This window comes from Bos grunniens, chromosome 3 (assembly GCF_055505025.1).
Source record: "Bos grunniens cultivar Pamir isolate PY7600 chromosome 3, Bosgru_T2T1.0, whole genome shotgun sequence".
NCBI classification, from domain to species: Eukaryota; Metazoa; Chordata; class Mammalia; order Artiodactyla; family Bovidae; genus Bos; species Bos grunniens.
In genome coordinates, this window is record NC_141167.1 from 91,188,246 (window position 1) to 91,211,201 (window position 22,956).

At 37.5% G+C, this 22,956-nt stretch overlaps 1 protein-coding gene across 4 annotated transcripts in view; it reads left to right on the plus strand.

Moving 5' to 3' along the window:
• LRIG2 (leucine rich repeats and immunoglobulin like domains 2) overlaps positions 1-22,200 on the plus strand; it is a 66,469-nt gene extending 44,269 nt beyond the window's left edge. For 2 of the 4 annotated variants that reach the window (XM_086391916.1, XM_086391918.1), the window contains exons 9-18: positions 1,472-1,552; positions 2,282-2,353; positions 2,492-2,560; positions 7,038-7,201; positions 8,760-9,080; positions 10,039-10,320; positions 11,434-11,883; positions 12,485-12,634; positions 15,525-15,845; positions 17,095-22,200. In XM_086391916.1, coding sequence (XP_086248042.1) covers positions 1,472-1,552; positions 2,282-2,353; positions 2,492-2,560; positions 7,038-7,201; positions 8,760-9,080; positions 10,039-10,320; positions 11,434-11,883; positions 12,485-12,634; positions 15,525-15,845; positions 17,095-17,321 — 2,137 coding nt within the window. In that variant the 3' untranslated portion in view covers positions 17,322-22,200. The remainder of the gene's footprint in view (positions 1-1,471; positions 1,553-2,281; positions 2,354-2,491; positions 2,561-7,037; positions 7,202-8,759; positions 9,081-10,038; positions 10,321-11,433; positions 11,884-12,484; positions 12,635-15,524; positions 15,846-17,094) is intronic. The other 2 variants (XM_086391917.1, XM_086391919.1) reach the window with 2 other exon arrangements.
• The last annotated feature ends 756 nt before the right edge of the window (positions 22,201-22,956 follow it).

Consider the following 22,956-nt stretch of genomic DNA (forward strand, 5'->3'; position numbering starts at 1 on the left):
TTCTGTAAGTTGAATGTTTTATCTTTATCATGGAATATAATTGAATGAAGAGATATTTTAATGAGATACAGTAATCTCAAACATAGACCATAATAAAGTAAGAGTAATTAGTAGAATTTGTAGATTGTTAAGGTTCTTCAAGAACCTTAGGGGACTCTCTGGTCATCAGGTTTAGTTGATAAATGGACTTAAAAAAGAGGCAAGTTCCAAACTTTGGGACCTAACCATCAGTGACAAAGCATGATGATTTTGTGAAGGTGTCTGTGGGTGCACAAGTATGTGTTTGATTTTTTTTTTAACTTAATGAAATAGTCCTCCTTTAGATTTGACCTTGAAAAATTAAAAATGCTTATTTTTTCTACATTATCAGAGGTTAAATTAGATCAGTGCAATCTCAGGAATTTATTTCTTTAGGAATTTATATTAGAAGCAGCTGTAGCCTTTTGGCAGTGCATGGGATGGCAGACAGGTTCTTTTAGTACAGCACTGATTATTACTTTTAGTATTAAAGCTTAGGAAAGTAATTGCAGCGGTAATAACAAATGCTACAAAGATAGTTAAGGCAGAATTAGGAACAGATCTGAAATATTCTGGCTTTGGATCAATGCTCTTGTCAGAGTAGATATACTTGTTACTCACTTTGGTGAGTGAGTTCTGCAGAGGAGTGCAGAGTGCTGCAGAGTTGAGCCATCAGTTGTTTATTCTTTGGTAAAATAAGAAGATCTTTTGTAGCTTTCACTTCAAGTAAAGACATAGCTAAATGGGAAGAGTGATCTATCTCTTTACTATTATTCACATAACTTTACATATGTCTTACAAAGCAAAAAGCTTTGTGCTTTGTTCTGAGATGACTTAAGGAACAAAAGTGACTGACTAACTTTGACTGGATTTCTTCCATGAGGACAAGGTGCAGTGCAGTTGTACCTTCTGAGAATGGAAGAATGAATTTTTAAAAGACTCATATTTTTTCTTTTAAAAAAAGCAGAGTGATCACTCTAGCACATGGGTATATCATTGTTACTTCCCAGGGGTCATGTTTAATTGCTTTTGAGCTGTGAAGCTCTCTATTGACATTAGTTTTTGTCAGGTTTGAGGTCTCAGGGGAAGGTGTGGGTCACCCCAAATCCCATCAGTCTGAAATCAGATTGGTAAGCCATACACCTTGCATCTTGAATTCCTCCTGCTTTTTGTAGGTCCTTGATTAATTTCTAATAAACTAACACAGTTACAGGCTATTAACTAGGAAGATTAATACTCTTAGGGGGTTGCTTAATGTATTTATCAAGGTTGGCTTAATTCTTAGCTTATGAGAATTAGCGCTTACATGCTTATCTCAGTATTTTTCAAAAAGAGGAATGTTTATCATAAATAACCTTTAATATAAGGGTCAAAATTAGCATTCAGGATGATGCCTGATGGTGTGATGGTCATGCTGACTAAAGTAATCTGTTTATCCTTGACATTTTTGCAGAAACTTAAGAAACAATGAAATTTCATGGGCCATAGAAGATGCTAGTGAAGCCTTTGCTGGACTCACAAGTCTCACTAAATTGTATGTATTTTTCACATTTATGTATGTTTACAAAGGTCAAGAATCAGTTGTAAATGTGATTGGATTATATCTATTTGCTATGGCTAGAAAGTCAGCCTTCTGACTCATCCACTAAAGGAAGAAGCTTTGTTGTTTATTAAGGTTTTGTGTTTTGGTTTGTTTTTCTTTCTTTCTCTCTTGTGTGTGTGTGTGTGTGGTGGGGCACTTTCTTCTCTGAAAGAGCATTGCTAAGGTCACTTAAAGAGAAGTTATTTGTGGAACTAAAATTTCAATTTAAGTAAAAGAAATGCACTGAAACCACAATTGAACCAGTGATCTTTTTAATCATGTGAGATTTATGAGTAATTTAACCAGCAAAAGAGAATTCTCTCAAGTGAGATTTTAGATCTCCCATTAACAATGTCTCCAAGGCTTCACACTTGCCTGAATTTCTTTGACTGAATGATCTTTTGCTGAGAAGGGAGAAACTGGGAATATGATCCAGTTTATTATTGAAAACCACAAGTGTTATCTGTGGTCAGGATAGTTGTTTACAGGTACCTCACTGAGTACCAACATATTAATAGATGCCTTTATTCTGTGCTTTGCATTAGTTGATAATAAAGATTCACAACTTTCTTAAAAATGCATGTTAAGCTTATTTTCACTTTTTATAGGTAAGTGTTTATTTTAATGAACTTAATTTTGTTTAGTGGAGAGCTTTATTAGAAAGGTTTGTTTGTATTTCAGAATCTTACAAGGAAATCAGATTAAGTCAGTTACAAAGAAAGCATTCATTGGTCTTGAGTCCCTTGAGCATCTGTGAGTATTTATCATTCATTTTGATTAGTATATAAATAATCTTTGCTATTAGCAGAGGTTTTCATGACCATTTAAAGTGTTTATATAACTTAATTATAGAAGTGGTGACTGGGAATGTTTCATTTCTCTTCATTTCAGAGATTTGAACAACAATGCTATAATGTCTATCCAAGAAAATGCTTTTTCCCAGACTCGCTTGAAAGAATTGTAAGTAACTTAAGTCTTTTTTTGTCACTAATTAGATAGTTATCCATGCTTGTTGTGTATGTGTGATGAATGTGACCCAGATATTTCCCAAAGCACACAATTCAGGCAGGAAAAAAGAAAGTGGTAACATTCAGTTATTTTGGTGGTTGGATGTAATTTAAAAATAACTCAACATTGAAAAGCCCAGTGTGTGTGGCTCCAAGACCTTCTGTTTCTTTTCCTATGCTGCTGATGCTTATAGTTAAAAGAGACCTTAGCGCTACTCCTTATGCTTTCTGTTTATCCTTCTGTTCCTTTTTTATTCCTTTCTTCCTTTTTGGACTGTTGGAGACATGTGTTCCCTTGGGGTGGGTTACAGTTAAGATATTACATAATTTTTTGGAGGTGATCTGAAGGCAATGGCAACCCACTCCAGTACTCTTGCCTGGAAAATCCCATGGGTGGAGGAGCCTGGTGGGCTGCAGTCCATGGGGTCGCTAAGAGTCGGACACAACTGAGCGATTTCACTTTCACTTTTCACTTTAATGCATTGGAGAAGGAAATGGCAACCCACTCCAGTGTTCTTGCCTGGAGAATCCCAGGGACGGGGGATCCTGGTGGGCTGCAGTCTCTGGGGTCGCACAGAGTCGGACATGACTGAAGTGACTTAGCAGCAGCAGCAGCATAGCACTTTCATTTTAAGGTGATGTCTGTAATCTATTCAAACTACTAAAATGTTCCAAAACTATTGAATAGTTATGATAGAAAGATACATATCATTTTAACCATTTTTTATTCATGATTTTTAAAAAATTATTCTTATTTCCTAGGGGGGTATTTCCCAGGGGAAGGGTGGTTAGTCGGGAACTGCTATTAATTTTAAGCTCTGGTGATTTGAATATTTAGCCACTGGTGAGAATCAATGGAGTATATCAACTTATCTACCTCAAAGGGAAGTCTGTGGATTCAGAATGGATTCATGACGAGATAAGGACAGAAATTCAGAACACACGGTTTTAGAAACTTTAAGAACAATTTGACATTACTATGATACTTTTGTTGAATTTTATAAAAGTATTGATCAAAACAGATTGAGAATTTAAAAAACTGGTCCTTCTCCACATATAGTTTGCAATACACTGGAAGTATGTGAGTTCAAGCTGTCTAGGTTTGGATTCTTGTTCCATTCTTTATTACTATGTATTTAGTCTGAGACTCAATTTCCCTTCTCAGAATGGGAATAGCACTGTCCTCAGGGTTGTGTGAGGATAAAATGAGATAATTTGTTTGTTTGAGAAATATTTATTGTCATTTGGTATGTAGGATACTGTTCTAAATGCTAAAAATGCAGTAGTGAACAAGACAAAGCCTCTGTCCTCACAGCATGTTGCGGTGAATTCTAAAGGGAAATAAATTGTGAACAAGTAGGCATATGATGTCTCATCAGGTAATGTTCTGAAGAAAAAACTGGGTCAAAGGTGGTACAGAGTGACAGGGGTTGTTATTTGAAATAGTAAGGGAAGGCTTTTCTGAAGATAACAGCCTTAGAGCCAGGCCCTTAAGTGAGATGACATGGCAAGCCATTTTATACTGGGTGAGGGGCTGTCTAGGCACAGGGAAGAGCAGGTGAAAAGATCCAGAGGTAGAAACTTGCTTTTTGTGCTTGAAAAATGGCAGACACACTGGTGTGGCTGGAAGACAAGAGCGAGGGGAAACGTGGTAGGAAATGAGGCCAAGAGTTAAGCTGACCTGACCATGTAGGGCCTAATAGGCCGTGAATAGTTAGGATTCCCCCCACAAATGCTTTAGAAAGCTTTTGAGAAGATGTTTGACGCAGAGCTTGGCACACAGAGATGAATAAGATAACAGCAAAAGTTAAAATATGGAGATCATTTTTTGTTACTTTCTGCCAGATTTTTAAAGTGGCTTTTTTTTGTTGTTTTTGGTCTCTTGACATATTTTGAGTTATTTCTCTTAAGGCTTACTTGAAAAGGCACAACTTACTGCATAACAGTATATCAGTATTACCAGTTTTTGGTTGTGATAATCTGAGGGCCAGCAAGAAAGTTTTAATTCTAAAGAGAACTCTGTTTTAAATATAATTTATATAGTAGGTGAAAGCAAATACTGTAGTTTCATTCTTAAGAGAGTAATTTGGTAATTTTGTGAGTTGGTTTGAATAGGCTGCTAATGCAGGAATTCTAATACTGATTTTTTTTACTGAGAAGTTTTAGTTGCTCTTAAATTTAAGTCATGATTATAATACTGAGTTCGACATCACCATTTGTTAAAATATCTCTTGATACTTTTTTGTATCCTTCACAGTGCTTTGCGAAAATTTTGAGGGGAGATGGGAGAGTCAAATATAAATTAAAAATTGTTTTGCATTAAAGTTACATAATCATGGTAGAAAATTTGATAATTAAACCAAGGGAGAGAAAGACCCTGAATCCTCAGTACTCCAAAGACAACCACTGTTAGTATTTGATGTATATCTCTCCATATACTTGTGGAGAGAACACAGGGTGTACTCCGTTGGTGAGACAGGGTTCATTAGCTTGTGAAGAGTGGAAAGATGCAAAAGAAGTAGAAGTGAAGTGAACTACTGTGGATTCTGTAGTATCTGTGGCCAGGCACTGTGCTAAATGCTTTATTCAAAACAATCTTTGAGGTAGGCACTGTCAATCCCATTTTTCAGAAAAAGAAACTGAGATTTTGGAGGCATTCAGTATCTTGCCTAAGATAAGTAGTGAAATTAGGATATGAGTCCAGGTTTCATGCGCCAACTTACATTATACCTAAGAAAGCATAAATCAGACTGTATTATTCCTTTGTTCTTTACTTTCCAGCGTATTCCAGCACATGTAGGAAAAGAACAACTTAGCTTCTTTCCTAAGTTTATAAAGCACTTGTATGGCCTGGTCCTTCTTGCCCAGCTCTTGGAGCTCATTCCCATCCTTGTCCCTCACTTTCTGTGCTCTGCCGTCAGCGACCCCCTTTCTTTTCCTGGAGCTTTTCCTGGTAGATGCTTTTCGAAAGCATTGGCCTCAAAGTGTTGTGCAGTTTCCTCCATTTGTGACACACTTACCCCAGATCACGTGATTTGCTTTCTTTCTCTGACTGCTTTATCTAAACTCGTAGCTGCTGTCTCTAAAGTGGTAGCTGCTTTCCTTCTGTCTCTGCCCAGCTTTGTTTCTCCTTGATAGGACTTAACTTTGTAACTCTACTTTGCATTTGTTTGTTTATTGCTTGAGTCTAAATATGCAAGCTTTGTGAGGGCGATAGTGCCACAGCCTAGGACAGTGCCTGGCATATAGTAGTCTCAAATATTTCTCTGTGAATGAATGCATATAGCATAAGAATTCTTAAATGCAGAAGGTAGTCTTTGGCCTGCTTACTTAAAATTGCCCTTAATAAACTGTGGCTTTTGGGGTACCCTTAAAGACTGTTTGAAACTTCTTTGGAATCAGATCTTAGGTATTTTTATACAGAACTGTAAAACTACTTGAGGATTTTAGAGATGCACACAAAGCAGGTTATAATATTGTCAAAATCACTTGCTTTCGGGACATTTAAGGGTGATTAAAAGAAAACACTGACTTTTCAAATGTATTTTATAGGCCTATTATGACCATAAACCATTTTTCAGTGGTTCTTAGTTTAAATTGTAGTACATGTTGCCACAGGGCTGAAATGTTTTTAATCTTGATGAAATAATTTGAGAATAATTATGCCCTCTCCACAACAAAGTTGTCTCTTTGTTCTAATATATATAGTAAGCTCTTCCCCAAATTTCTTTGGGAAAATTTTTAGACCTCAAAAATTTAAAGGAAGGCACAGTGAACATCAATATTCTGTTTACCTGGATTCATCAATTCAGAACTATTTGCTAAGTCTGTTACATATTTTTCTCTCTCCCTCCTTCCTTCCTTTTCCCTCCCTTTCTCTCTGTCCCTCTCCTTCTTTCCGCACACACTCATATACATATATATATTATTACTTTGTTTAACCAGTTGAAAGTAAGCTACAGACATATGACATTTTACTCCTAAAATATCTTAGCATGTATTTCCTATGTAAGGTTATTTTCTTGCATAACCACAATACTATTATCACACCTAATGAAATTAACATTGATAAAATAATATCTAATATGCAGTCGATGCTTAGATTTCCCCAGTGTCCAAAAAAATGTCCTTTGTAGATATATTTTCTGAATGAAGTTTCTCACTCTACATTTGATTGTAATGACTCTTTAGTTTCCTTTAGACTAAAAATAGATCCCTTACCCTTATTCCCCAACACCTTTTGTTAGCGTCTTTTATCACGCTGTCATATTTCAGGAAACAGTTGACCGCTTGAATTTGTTTTCTTATGGTTAGAGTCAGGTTAGGCATTTTTTTGGCAAGAAAAGTGAATAGATATGTAGTAAGCTTAAATGCTGGAGAAACTTGGAATGAAAAATAAAGAGCATTTATTTTCCTCTTTATTTCTACAGGATTCTGAACACAAATAGTTTGCTTTGTGACTGCCATTTGAAGTGGTTGCTTCAGTGGCTGGTTGATAATAACTTTCAACATTCTGTGAATGTAAGCTGTGCACACCCTGAATGGCTTGCAGGGCAAAGCATCCTGAATGTGGATCTGAAAGATTTTGTCTGTGGTTTGTATTTTTGTTTTAAATTTTGTATCTTATTCCTTACTGTCTTAACAACAGAATTAAAAAAATTTAAAGTAGAATACTTTCCCACTAGCCTGTTTCCATTTCTTTACTTTTTTCACTAATATTGTAATTGTAGCTTAAATTTTGTGTTCTTTGACTTAATATAACCTAGGAAGTCTTTTTTCCTCTGTGTATTCTTAAACAATCATTTAAAATAATGTCAGTATAATAGCATCTTTGTGAATGTAAGCCTTTTCTTTTTAGGGGATTGTTAGCCGTAGAATAAATATCTAGTAAGATTCCTGCATCAAAAAGTATGTTTGTTTATGAATTCATTCAGAAGTATGATTTTATATTTAGTAGATCTTGAAAAAGCGCTCCCAGGCATTTGCAAACAGAGAGCACTGGTTTATGTGGTCACTAGCAATGTATGATGTACCAGTTTCATTTGTTTTCTACTTTTAATACATTTTCTTAAGACAAAAGCAGCAAGGTTTGGCAGTTTTTTGGAGGACCAGAGGGAACGTAGACAAGTTGTCACAGACAAGTTGTCTTAATTCTAACGCTTAATCGTCATTTCAAGTATACATCTGTATTCTCATTTTGGAGATTTTTCTTTTACACTTACATTTCCTTTAAAGTAGTTAATTCTTAACTTTTACACGATGGAACTTTTAGGTCAGTGTATCTGTGTTGCTAGTGGCATTTAGATACCTGTATATTGCCAGATCACTTAAAAATGCTTAGGACATTTGGAAGTTCAGGTGCATAAAATACTTAACATGTTTTTACAAATTTAAAATTTGTAAAACAAATTTTAAGGAAGAAAGCAAAGAACCTAGTTATATTACCATGAATGGTTTATCACTTTACTTAGTTTTAAATGTGTAAATATACCCTATATATGAGATAGTGAAATGTTACTGAGTAAAGACATTTCGTTAAAAATTCATTTACCTGCTTCTCTGAATCAATTCAATAATATATTATTATTTATGAATCTATATTTATTAGCCAGTCCTAAGCCAGTCTTCAGTTGGACTTTGGACATATTTCAAATTTTTCACTATTTTAGTTGAAAGTTATACACAAAGTACTATCAGATAGTATGTTTTATTAATAGAATATCTATTTTTATATATGTTATATATACACATACACATACATACAAAGGGTAATAGAATTAAAGCTTGTTTTAAAATTCTAATTTAAGTTTTTGCTTTTGCCAGTAACTGGTAATACTTAAGATAGTGCATTCTAAGCATAAGTGACAGTAAGGGAGGGTGGAAAGAATACTAACCCCTGAAGTTTGAAAACCCGGGTTCCATTCCAGGCTGAGCTGCTGATTTACATATCTTAGAGCAAGTCATTGACCCTCTGGGCATCATTTTCCTCATGTTGAAATAAGGGAATTGGGTTCTAGTTCTGTAGGCCCTTTCAACCTTATGACATTTTGTCAACAGAACATGCAGTTTTATATTATTTGTTTTAAAATTGAATCTGTAGAAGCAAAAATAAATAAGTGACTTGGCTCCTGCCCTGTATTTTTTCCTCTTAGATGATTTGCTCAAGCCACAGATAAGAACTCATCCTGAAACCACAGTTGCTCTGAGAGGCGTGAATGTGACTCTGAGATGCACTGCGGTGAGCAGCAGTGATTCACCCATGTCTGCTCTGTGGCGCAAAGACAGTGAAGTCTTGTATGATGCTGATATTGAGAATTTTGTTCGTTATCAGCAACAGGCTGGAGAAGCTCTGGAATATACTAGTGTCCTACATCTTTTCAATGTGAATTTCACAGATGAAGGAAAATATCAGTGTATTATTACTAATCACTTTGGTTCTAACTATTCTCATAAAGCCAAACTGACTGTGAATGGTAAGAAATTATGCTCCCTGATGGTTTTATAGTTAGAAGGATTTTTCATGTTTAATTTTTGAACTTTTGACCAAGAAGATTACATTAAACCTGACACTGGGTGAGGGTCCTTACTGTTTCTGTCTTTAGGGTTATGATGGTATACAGGCTGGATTGTTAATTTACCCACTTGCTGTCCCTAATTAGTGTTTGACTGAGGGGTAAAGGTGAATTCCGTGGTTTCAGGAGATGAACTACTCTCTTTTGTGTTTTTGAAAAAAAATTATTTTTAATTCTCCATTTTCTTTCTAGAACTGTAATTCTGCTCTAAAAACTATAAAATTTATTCCTGACACTGTTCCCAGGGCCGTCCAGTAACTGGGAGTATTAACATTTCTGGGACCATTGATCATTATCATTGTCTAAAGGTAGTCAATGAAACCATTTTTGAAAATAATGCTCTTTTTCATTGTGTCTGTTGAAAAAATATACAACAGCTCGATTGGTCTGTTGCCTATTAGATTGAATAACTACAGCACTTCAGGCTTTGTGCAACGAAAGATGTACATATGTCTTGCTTTCGGGCTGTTTTATGAGCTGTTTGAAGGCATAAAATTTTTTTTTATCATGCATCTCTTAAGTAAGGAATAGTAAATATTAAATGCTAAAATATAGGTTCAGAAAAGTTTACGGCCTCAGCTTTTTCTTTCCCTGTCAAGGAGATCAGATAGATTTGTCATGCATTCTGGAAGAGTTAGTCATCACTGTACTCCACGCTCTGAGATTCTTAGAGAAAAGATGGCCTCTGCAGTTGTATTTACTGTCAATGCAGAGAGCATGTCTTCTTAAAAAAATGGAGCAGCACAACAGTTGGTATTTTGCCTAATAGATTCTCCCTTGTGTGTGTGTGTGTGTGTGTGTGTCTATGTATATATATTTTTCCCCACCCACTATCTTTTGGTGATCTTTTTTGGAACAGAGATGCCATCTTTTCTGAAAACTCCAATGGATCTAACTATTCGCACTGGTGCCATGGCCAGATTAGAATGTGCTGCGGAGGGGCACCCTGCACCTCAGATTTCCTGGCAGAAAGATGGTGGTACTGACTTTCCTGCGGCTCGAGAGAGACGCATGCATGTCATGCCTGAGGATGATGTTTTCTTCATTGCAAATGTGAAAATAGAAGACATGGGGATCTATAGCTGCATGGCACAGAATATAGCAGGCGGTCTCTCAGCAAATGCCTCGCTCATCGTGTTAGGTATGTTTACTGCTTTGTGGATCCATACTTTTGTGGGAGTCCTTTTATTGTGGATCAACTCTTGGTCTTAATGGCAAGAAAAATCTCAAGTTAGATTTCAGTTGGGATCATTGTTCTGCCAATTTATACAGGTATGTGTCAAGCTTGGATATTAGTGGAACAGTTAACTGGAATCTGGAGAAATTTTGAGGGCAGAATTGGAGATTTTTATCCCATGAATTGAAAATTCAAATCCCTTTACCCTGTTCTGTTCATCTCTGTCAGTTTTCTGCTTCATGTATATGTTTTTTCTACGATTCAGTGAATTTTCATCATACTGCTTCAGAGAACTTGAGACAATTTAACTTTTCCCCCTTCATTAAAAAAAAAATTTGTAAAAGATGAAAAGATCTGTCTTCTGGTTAGATTTCCTATTTTCCTTCCAGTGTGCTCCTGTTAATCCTGTGCTCTGGTAAAATGTCTTTTCCCTGTAGATTTCCCCTGATAAGCCAGTTTTTTTTTTTTCTTATTAGAACATTTGTCTTTATGGGACTCAAATCAAGGCAGATTCTCTTTGCCTCCAGATGTTAGGGTTTTTAAAAATGTTGGTTTGTTTAACTACTTGTGTAACCAGGAAAATAAATTTATTGTTTAAAAATTTTAAGAGATGCAGAAAATTTGAAAAAAGGAAGGTCACTCAAACCCTGTTTAGATTTTGACATATTCTGGACTTTTTAAAATTACTCATCTTCATGTGGTTATGTATACCTACTTTTTTCCACTTAATATTGTTTCACAGGGTTACATTGTCATTAAGTCTTCATGAAATATGTGACTGTACTGTTAAATTACTCATTTTTCTGCTAGATTTTTTCATCTTTAAAAATTACAATTAATTTTGTAATAAACAATTTTTGTATATGAATCTTGACTTCTTCACCTAGGATCGCTTGCTCTAGGTAGAATTCCTAAGAGGAAATTTAGATTTTTTGAGGCTTTTGCTTTTCTGAAAAACTTCTGATCTTCCCATGAGCTTATGAAAATGCTTATTTCGTCATAACCTCGTTAGTCTAATTCAGTAGAATTTTAAGGATAAAATTGCCTGATATTTTTTTTAATGCATCTTTCTGTTAGAGACACCCTCATTTATTAGACCCCTGGAGGACAAGACAGTAACTCGAGGTGAAACTGCAGTATTACAATGCATAGCTGGAGGGAGTCCCGCCCCTCGCCTCAACTGGACCAAAGATGATGGACCTTTGCTGGTGACAGAACGGCACTTCTTTGCTGCAGCCAACCAGCTTCTCATCATCGTAGATGCTGGGCTAGATGATGCTGGGAAATATACCTGCATTATGTCAAACACCCTTGGGACAGAACGTGGTCACATTTACCTAAATGTGATTTCATCCCCCAATTGTGACTCTTCCCAGAGTAGCATTGGACATGAAGATGATGGGTGGACCACAGTTGGCATTGTGATCATTGTTGTGGTCTGCTGTGTAGTGGGAACCTCTTTGATCTGGGTCATTGTTATTTACCACATGAGAAGGAAAAACGAAGACTATAGTATCACGAACACAGGTAAGTGGTATCCGGTTGACCACTGTGGCTTGTGTCTGAGTCAGAATGTAGTGAAGAGTTTTGATACTTTATGTGTGATAGAGGGAGAGTTTTTCTGTTAAAATGTCCTACTTCCTTGATGTGATGGAACCTCTCTAGTGAATAATTTTAAGAATTTCTAGACAGTCCCCCCAGACTTTGCTCTTATAAACAGTTGCAGTGCACCTTCTTTCTTTAATTCCTAAGGCTCATTTCTCTTGTAATTTTCCTGTGGGAAAGAATGGAATCCTTATGACAGAGGTTAGTCTTTGACACTTCTCACTCACCCTGAAGTCCTGTGAGAGAAGAGATACAATACAGCCAGATAGATTGTGAAAGTGCATCTGTGGATTTCAGACTTTAGGTTTTGTTTCTTTTGCTAATACTTTTAAAATGAAGCTTGGGGGAGAATTCTAATAAGAAATAATTTTAAGAGAAAATTCTAAGAGCTCTTGAGTTCCTGGGTACATAACATTTTTTTGGTCATTAGTAGAGAAGTAGAATACATTTGCAAAATAGTCTTCTGAGTTAGGTAAATAAATTACCTAACTTTATTTGAGAGTTACAGATGTCTCTTTTACAGAGGAACTCAACCTGCCTGCAGACATTCCCAGCTACTTGTCTTCCCAAGGAACGCTGTCTGAGCCACAAGAAGGCTACAGCAACTCTGAGGCAGGCAGTCATCAGCAACTTATGCCTCCTGCCAATGGATATTTACACAAAGGCACTGATGGTAATGACTCTTCATTGTCTGTGCTTACCGTTTCAGCCTACCCGGTTGGGTTTAGTTTTCAGTGGATAGTCTTCCCCACTAACTTGAAGCAGTATTTTAAAATAAGATACACAATGAAAACATTTGGATCCATGCAAAATAGGATGAAAATTGACTAGAGTCCTAACAGAGGAGAAAATCATTTGACAGAAAGGAGGAACACTTTCTTCTTATTTTTTTTTTTCAAAAAGAAAAATAGTTAACATTTATTGAATGATGTTTACTATGTATCAGAAACCATTTAAATATTTTTACATGTGCACACTCAGTCCCCATGACAGTCTATGTATTCAGTACCAGTATAATCACTAATGCACTGATTAAAAGACTGAGGTACAGAGAAATTAAGACATTTATACAAGACTACACTTGGTGATCATTTAGAGGGAGAAAAAATTCAAACCTAGGTGATCTATTTCTACAGCCCATATCATTAGCTAATCTACTACATGACAAATATATTATAAATTATAAGCAGATAAAGAGAAAATGACACATATACAGTAATTATTTCCTTGTGTATGTGCTAAGTCATGTCCAACTCTTTTTGACCCAATGGACTGCAGCCCCCCAGGCTCCTCTGTCCATGGGATTGTCCAGGCAAGAATACTGGAGTGGGTTGCCATTTCCTATTCCAGAGGAACATATTCTTAAACAAGGGATTGGCGAACACAGCAAAGGCTTCCAAACCAAAGTATTGTTATGGGAGAGAGATGTTCTAGAAACTTCTTTCAGGTGTCTTTTATCCTTTTCAGGCATGAGCACCCTTCAGACCATGTCCAGGAAGTTTGGTCTGTCTGCTGACAGGTAGACATTCACTCAAGTTTAAAGGGCATTGATGATTCTCAGTATATATTGGAGAGTATCAGAGAGAGATAAAATAGTTAAGATATAAAATAATAATTAAGAGATATAAAATAATTAAGTTCTAATAATTAAGAACCTAACTTCTCAACAGTACTTTTCTCCACTCCACCCTTCCCATGGGGAGTTACAGAGCACAAGGAGGAGAATTAAGGGATAGAATTGGGTTTGACTCAGTTCTTCTTTCCAGCCATGTGGCCATGAACACGTTATTTAAAATCTGAGCTTTAATTTCTTCATTTTAAAAATAAAGCAACAATATTTTATAAAGCATTTCTCTCAAGATTCTTTTTTTTTTTTTCCTAATTTTATTTTATTTTTAAACTTTACATAATTGTATTAGTTTTGCCAAATATCAAAATGAATCTGCCACAAGTATACATGTGTTCCCCATCCTGAACCCTCCTCCCTCCTCCCTCCCCATACCATCCCTCTGGGTCGTCCCAGTGCACTAGCCCCAAGCATCCAGTATCGTGCATCGAACCTGGACTGGCAACTCGTTTCTTACATGATATTTTACATGTTTCAATGCCATTCTCCCAAATCTTCCCACCCTCTCCCTCTCCCACAGAGTCCATAAGACTCTTCTATACATCAGTGTCTCTTTTGCTGTCTCGTACACCGGGTTATTGTTACCATCTTTCTAAATTCCATATATATGCGTTAGTATACTGTATTTATGTTTTTCCTTCTGGCTTACTTCACTCTGTATAATAGGCTCCAGTTTCATCCACCTCATTGGAACTGATTCAAATGTATTCTTTTTAATGGCTGAGTAATACTCCATTGTGTATATGTACCACAGCTTTCTTATCCATTCATCTGCTGATGGACACTGAGGAAACCAGAAGGGAAAGAGACATGTGTACCCCAATGTTCTCTCAAGATTCTTAAAGATTCTTTGAATGAATCTGTGTAGTACTTCAAGTACTAATCAAATGGAAGGTCTGTTTCATTTCTACAGAGATTTTTTTAGACTGGATGTTACTAGAACTTCTGTGTAAATCAACAAATTGGATTTTCTTTTGGCTTTCCATGAAAAGGAGGGTATTTCTAGCCTTTTTTTGGCTGCACTCAGCAGTTTGTAGGATCTTAGTTCCCTGACCAGGGATTGAACTGGGGGCCATGGCAGTGAAAACATCAAATTCTAACCACTGCACTGACAGGGAAGTCCTGGCTGTTTAAAGAATACTTAAAAGCCTCTACTCTTTGCAATTTGTAGGAAATAATACTACTTTCTGGGTTAAACTTAATTACTTCAGTTCTTTTCCGAGTCTAACAATTCTGTTGCTTGATCATGAATAAGTAACTCACTCTCTAGTTCTCACTTTCCTCTCTTTTATCATTCAGTTTTCAAACACTTAATGGTCCAGGGAGCTCATTAAACTTCTACTTCTACCACACACACACTTGTCAGGCAGGACCCTTGACCGTCAGAAACTTTCTTTAGGAATCCTTTTAGCAATTAGTGTTGCTTTACCTCTTGACTTATGAAAGTCATAGGGGCTTTTGTGAAGTGAAGTCATCCTAGCTGCTTCTTCTCTGCTTTAGTTTGCTTAAGCCAAACGTGTCTTGTAGCACAGTGCCAACCTTATCTTGGCTCTCTTGATTTTAACATGACTTTATTTAGGCTGGACAAGGATGATTTAATGTACTATTCAAGAGCGTGCGTGCTGAAGTCAGAGGACCAGAGTTTCAGCTTTCCGCTGGGCAATATGTCTTCGGGCAAGTTACCCAGCCTCTCTGTGTTGTAATTATTCCGTGTGTAATATAGCGATAATAATTAGTACTTACCTCATAAGCATATTATAAGGATTAAATAAGTTAATTCACAGAAAGACCTTGAAACTTCATCATGTTTATAATGTAAGTTTTGAACAAATGCCAGCTGTGATGACAATGATGACAGCTGTTAGAGAAAACTAACCATTGGCAAAACTGAGTCCTTAACTGAAGGATGTTTGGTTTCTTTCCTGGGTTGTATTAGGTGGCGCTGGCACCAGAGTTATCTGCTCAGATTGTTATGACAATGCTAACATCTACTCCCGGACCCGAGAATACTGTCCGTACACCTATATTACTGAAGAGGATGTTCTGGATCAGACACTGTCCAGCCTCATGGTCCAGATGCCCAAAGAGACTTACTTGGCACATCCTCCCCAAGATGCCACTACCCTGGAGAGCCTGGTGTCGTCAGCAGAGAGAGAGAGATGTGCCTTTCCCACCAACCATGAGAGGATGAATGAGAAGAAGCCTTCCTCCACGCGGATGAGCAGTGGTAAAGGGCACGGCGTTGTTTGTTGTTTTGGTTTGTTTTCACTTTCACCTACTTGATTTTTCCTTCGATCGTGTCCGTGGCACTCTCATTTGACAGAAACAAACAAATTGGTATACTGTAATAATTAGCTACTGTTAACTTCTATAAACTAGAGCCAGAGATTTTTATGGAAAGAAGTCTGAAGTTGTAGGATGAAAACAGTTTTTGTGGGAGTAGCAAGATCTTATTTCTAAAGATTTAGGAAAAGTTACAGAAAAAGTTTCTATAAAAAAAGTTTCACATAGGCAGTACTTTTTTCTTCCATATTTATTTAAATAATGGAGACCTGAAATACCAAGGATACAATAATTTGGGCATAATTTGGTGAATATTTTCACTTCTGTGATTTAAAAACATTTTATTTGGTTGCTGTTCTATCAGGTAAATGTTGAATGTCAGTATGACTTGGCAGGTGTTTGCTTTCAGTTGTGTTGTGCAGGTGAGGAAGAGGAACACAGGTTGTATTGTGAAGATGGGGCATTTGAAACAACCCAGTAAAGCAAATCAAAACAAAGCCAAATGAAACTTTCTAGACCATGAAGATGTCTTCTTCTCCATCCAGGCTGTTGATCAGCTCTCACCCTCTTGTCGGCCTGGATGGAAGAGCGCTGGAAGTGGGGTGGGGCTGACCACTGCAGGGCTCCAGTGCAAGACGCCGTGCAGTGGTGACTCCAGGGACGGTTCTGGCTGGAATAAACGGAGTAGCATGGACTTTGGCTACGTGCTCTGTTGTTCTGTTAACTGATTACTGGCATGTTAGAAGCTGAAGAGGAATGGTTGCTTATTTTTAAAATGATTTTTTAAAGATATTTGTTATTTAATGATATAATGACTGCTTAGTCCATGTTTTTTTCTGTGTATTACGCAACTTTCATTACTATTTGGATACTAATTCTCTTGTAGTCTGTTCCCATGTGTGTAAAGAGTTTAAGCTTTCATTTTTATAGTAGCAGAAACACCAATAATAGGTGAAAGTAGATGACATATAGCATGATTTCAGTAATTAATTGGTGAGGTTGTTGGTTAGAAGGGTTTGAAAGACCATAGTTCCAGTTTTTGTTTTCTTTTCTTTTTTTGGTTGTTGCAAGAAAAGTGGCAAGTATACATTTGATCTTAACGTTCTTATTTAGGAATATTGGGCATCTTAATTTCTTTGAAGACTTGGGTAGAAGAAAATTAAGTCTTAGAAAATGTAAACTTGCGTTCACCACTGGTAATTATTCCTGTGTTTCATTCTCAGAAACTTTGCAGCGGCCTCTGTGGAACGTAAGCAGAGAACCAGGTATGCCTCATCCTCCTTTTCCCCAGCAGTCAGTCCTTGAGTCATCACAACTCCATCAAAACGAGGGCCTGGCAGAGAGTGATCCAGACTGTTCCACTTGCCCCACGCCCTGTCACAGGTTACACGACCACACTTTTGATTTTAGTAGGACTCGGAACGTTCACAATGGCAGTGAGGGCACATGAAACTCACTCTAGGATGCAGTTTCAGCAGACTCAGATTAATTGATTTTGTATTTACTACCTCAGTGTTCAGAAGAAACCCCAAAGTCAGCATTTGCTTTACTTACGTCTACAGTTCTATCTGACCACACCAAGGTAGGCCAGGCATTCGTTTGGCTTATACTTGATGAAGAAAGGGTAACGGCTGACAGAAATGGGTACATCTAATAGAAAATGTGCAACCCGGGCAGAGGAGGATACAGGACAAAGTGCTTTGTGATGGTTCTACCAGGATGTGCCCAGGTGTGCATAGCCTCTTAGGAAGACTCTCCTTGCTGCTTAACACCTTGGATTGTCTCAACCTGCAGAATGACCCTGAATAAACAACGCCATTTTGTTTTGCCTTCCAAGGACGAGAAATAACTTTGGAGGCCCCTGAGAAGTGTGCCTGGGATTCTGCAGTGATTTTAAACGTATAGTTGAGAGTGGGGCTTTGATATTCAAGGTCGTCGACAGGAATGCCAGACTTGACCAACTATTACCAGGTCAAGAGTTTTGTATTCTTGTGAATCTCTCTCTCTTTTTTGGTCCCTGTCATCCAGGGGTCTCATTGTAAATATATGTGCATTTATAAATAACTTTTGTATTCATTGATCATATGTGTTGCAATGTAAATATTTTTGATATGCTAAAATTATATATATAATATCCATGTATAATATTGACAACACCTTCTCAGACCACAGATTTTGTACAGCTGGTTTAGTGAATCCAAAGATTTCGTTTCAAGTTTTGAATACATACTTGTTAAGAAGTATAATAAGTACAGAAGCACGGTACCTAGTGATTGCGTACACACAAACACAGTCTTGGTGTAATTAACCACTTTCTTGGTACCTAAAGATTCATGCATCTAATCATTTGTCATCTGTTTACAAGTGCCAGGTAATATAATCTTTCTAGCATAAAAAGACTTTCAAAAGACTAGTAGTCTTGTTATTGCCATATACACACAGATAAAGGAAAACTTGTTTTGGGAATATCTACTGTGAGCAAAGTACTTTGTTGATGAGGAAACCAAAGAATGCTTTTTTTCTCTGTGTGTGTGTGTGTTTTAAACAGTTTAATATCTCTTCTACTAATGCACAGTATATCTTAAGGGAATATTGCTTTGGGGAAGAACATGCAGAAACTCATAAAACTTCAGCATGGTCCTTGTTTTGTACAAGTGATTATTTAAGCCAAAACATTTTCTTGAATTTCTGATAGCAAAAAGCTTTATGTTAACAAAAGACTTAGTGCTGTAATAAAGTGTAATGAACTAAAGCTCTTCTTTCTTTCTGCTTTCAGAAAGAAAGACTGTTGGATTCTGTCCTCTGAATTTAGTGAGGAGTAATTATGTACTAGATGAATTCAGTCACTTAAATGAAAATATCAGTTTTTAAGTTATTGTACATTTCAAGAGTTTTAAACTTTATGTAATTTCTCAGCTCTTTGCCAGGAAGTTTGGCTGAATTTCATACTAGTTTTCAATCCTAAGTTTTTGTCCCATAGGCAGCAGCACTTTTTTAGCTGTTTTATACCACCATGTCTGTCTTTTTTTTTCCTTTTTTTTCTTTTTAAATAGCCTCATTCATTTTCATTTTGAACTTCTTAAGTACCACTATTTTCCTCTCCTTTCAATTTTGGATCCCTCTTCCTACTTACTAGGTTGAATTAATAGTGTAGCTTGTACTGGGCTGACTTAGAATCAAGAAACCTGATTTAGTTTTAGCTCTGCTGCTTAAAAGTTGTATAATCAAAGGCAAGTCTCTTTACTTCTCAGCCTGACTTTTTCATTTATGAAACGACGTTTTACTAGATGCTCTAAAGCCCTTTCCAGCTGTAACGTTCTATGAATCTGTGGTCCCTCCAGGAATCAAGGAGGATTATCTACTCTAATAAAAAGCTGCTTTCATGAAATATTTGTTAGAGTAGAACAGGAGTGATGCTGCTTACTCTGACTTGAGCCAGATTTATTTCCTCTATAGCAAGAGTAATGCTATAAGAACCTTTCACGAGGAGAAAAAACCTTCAGCTTCTAAAACAGTATCAGTAAACGTGAAGAATCGTGATTAGATTGAGAACTACCCTTGGTGTGTTACAGCACACCAGAGTATCCGAATCTGTTGAGAGGTATGCCACTGCTAATGTGTGACCAGTTTATGACTCACCTTTCTAATGTATTCAAGGTCATTCTTCTAATTATAGTACTCTGACTCACATTCTGAGGGACTTTCTTCAGTGAAAAAGGTGGAGTTAGAGCAAGGCTGCAAAGAGCATCAGCTGTTACATGGGAGAGGACAAAACCAGTGCTCTAGAAAACTTAAAATCTACCATCACTGCCTCTCCTTCAGCAGTGGTCTCTCTGCTGCCACTGGTGTCAGGCTGCTCCTCTACAGCCAGGTTCTCTGTCGTGTCAGCTGGTTGAGATGTCCTCCCAGATATTGCTAGCTTTCCTAAATAAAAACACTTGCCTGAAAAACTAGTCAGGAATTTGATTAAATGGGGATAGTCTACCCCTGGTCTTAAAAATAGTAAATGTAATAAATTCTAATCTTAGGAGGTGGAATTCCTGAAATTTTTCATTATTGCATGTTTTTGACCAAGCAGATGCTCTGCTGTAAACAGGATTAGTGGCTCATCATTGTTTCTTCCCAGCAGTGTAATGTCTGCCTGCCACCAATTTAATCAGAAATGTTGTAAGAGCAAGGCAAACAAATGCCGAGAGAAATCCTCTGTCTCCCACCCAATTACCACTTCATATCAGTAGGGATGCATAAATTCTCTTCATTTGTTTGTGCCCCTCTGAGACTGATTCTGTAAGTCTACCTGGAAGAAGAAATAATGTTTTCCTTGTACTTCAAGCTTCCCTGCCACAGAATCGACAAGTGGACCCCATGAGCTTTCTGTCGTTCAGCCTCTGATGTGCTTTCCCTAGATGCAAGGGAATCTGTAGAACAGGAGGTACCAGAAACCCAGCCCAATGTGCTGTCCCCCTAATGTGCCATCTTACAATGCTCTAAATGTGTATTTTTCTGTAAAGTAAATGTTGTGTTTAAAAACAGTTGCCTTCATGTTGCCCATTGGGAGGTTTTGTAAAAGAAACATTAAGATGTTAAGCAACTTAAGAATCTTACCCATTTTCCTAAGAAGAGGGAGAGAAAGTCTTTAGTTATGTAGAGGGTTGTCATAGGAAACAAGGATTAGATGCACTCGTCTTCCATTGGACGGGTCATATCAGTGGGACAGAAGTTACAGGGAAATAGAGTATATATACCTGCCAATAATTCTATATACCCTAACACTCTAAAAATTAGATTTATCTGACAATAGGAATCATCAGCCTTTCACAGCCTATGCACAGAAGCTAAGTAATCATCTATGAAGAGCATTGGAGAAGTTTCTGTACTGAAATGGAATATGGACAAGATGACCTAAACCCTGTTTCAGTTTTATCGTTGGAATTCTCCAGAAGCAGTCAGACAATCTAAAATCTTCACCCTATAGAATCATTTGTATACAGTAAGTTTACTGTATAATTTAAAATTTTATTTTTAACTAAAAGATTATGTTCTTTGGTTGACAAAAGGAGCCTGTTCTGTGTTAATAATGGCAAACATGAAACTGGGCTTATTCTTTTGAGAAAATCTTTAATGTTCCTAACCCAAATGGCATTACCATAATAAAAAATGTTACAGCGTATAACCCTTTTACTCTTTAATTTTTATTCCTGTTTCTTTTTTATTTTATTCCCCACCCACCACCATTTCTTTTTTTGTCAGTGGGACTCCATGGGAATGGGAATGGGATTGTGCTGTTCAGTTTTGTAGCCAGTGTTTTACCCAAGTGTGTTGTGGCCTCTTCTAATCATGTTAAAAGCCCCAGAAATGCCAGAAGAGCGGCGAAGTAACAGAGGTAAATTGGCTGTCATTTTATGCTACATCTTCCATTTCTTACTTTGCTTTTGATGCAAATTATAGAAGTAATTGTGAAGCAATTGGACCTCAGAAAGTTGAGTTAAGATTGCTAGGCAACCTGTTAGTAACGTTTCATTTTTCCATTACGTGGTCTCTTTCCTAGTTCAGTGTGGCAGATGCTTTTCCCTCTTGCTTCTAACCTAAAAATTTTGTTTGGAGTACAGTCTAAGTCAACATCAGTTAAGCTTAATTTTCTTCCTTCTTCCTCTCTCTTTCCTTTCTCCTTCCCTTACTTCCTGCCTTTCCTCAGTTCCTTTTACAGCTGCTTGGTTTGTTGACAAAAGTAACATGTTCGGAATTGAGATATGTTACAAACTTCTCTTAACAACACCTGAAAGCCCATGAATCACCTGGAGATTTTGTGGGTAGTGAGGGACGTGTGTGTGTGTTTTTGCATGCACGTGTGCATGTGTGAGGAGTGATACTTGGACCTGCTCCCTCAAGGTTGTATGTTGAGTGTTTCCTAGCAGTTCTGATAATCTCTACCAACAGGTGGGGTGAAGGTAAAGAAACAGCTTGATTTGAACCTGTTTTCAAATGTAAGGAGTAAAGTGATCTTTGTCAGCTCTAATTGATCAGCAGGTGGTCAAGTGCTCTTTGGATATCTCTTGGCTACTTAAAGTGGCCTCTTGATCCACTGAGACACTACTTCTCCCCTCTCCTTTCCCCTTCTCCCTTTTTACCCGTCAGAGGATGTCAGTCCGAGCAGCCATGGTACTCGATGTATGTAAAGAGAATTATAAGCCAAGTTGTCGTTCAGTGTGGCCCTTCCCTAGTATCTATTTATATTTTCTCACACATGAGAATGTATATTTTATAAAGCATGTGTTTGTCTACTTGTTTGTCTACTGTAATGTCTTCAATAAAGCTAAAATACATGATGATGTTCTGGTCTTTTCTTGCCTAAAGGACAGGAATGAAATGGTGCATTTTAAAGTTTGTGGTCCTTTCGAGAGGGACTCCAAGTAGCTGTACAAGTTAAAATGGGGAAAAGCCACTCTCCTGTAGTCCTGCCATGTTTAGCAGTCACACACAGCCTCCAGCCTGCCTCGGGTGCAGCCTGCACTGTGAGTTGCCCCAGGCGGGCACTGCTGGTTCTCCTCTTCCTCCTTAGGCTACCCACTGTGGTGCTGTATGCCTGGTGGATGGAAAGAAGCACATCTGACAGTTTGTTAGAAAATAAGCGTGCTGGACTTCCCTGGAGGTTCAGTGGTAAAAAGTCTGCCTGCCAATGCGGGAGACTTTAGTTGGCTTCCTAATCCAGGGAGATCCCACATGGCGCAGAGCAATTAAGCTCATGTATCACAACTTCTGAGCCCGAGCTCCAGAGCCTGAGAGCCGCAACTCCTGAGCCCATGTGCCTAGAGGCTGTGCAGCACAACAAGAGGAGCCGTGGCAATGAGAAGCCTGCACATTGCAACTAGAAAGTAGCCCCTACTCTCTCCAGCTAGAGAAAGCTGGTGTACAGCAATGAAGATCCAGGGCAACTAAAACAAGAGTGCTTTCTGCATCAAGAATTTGAAGACTGTTTTCTAATCTGGTAAATCTTTAATAAGATATTTGAAGAATGTCAGTACTCTGGTCAGCCTCCTTGCTGTACGGTTTTAGGGGCTATTTCCTCTGAGTTTGTCAACTGTTTG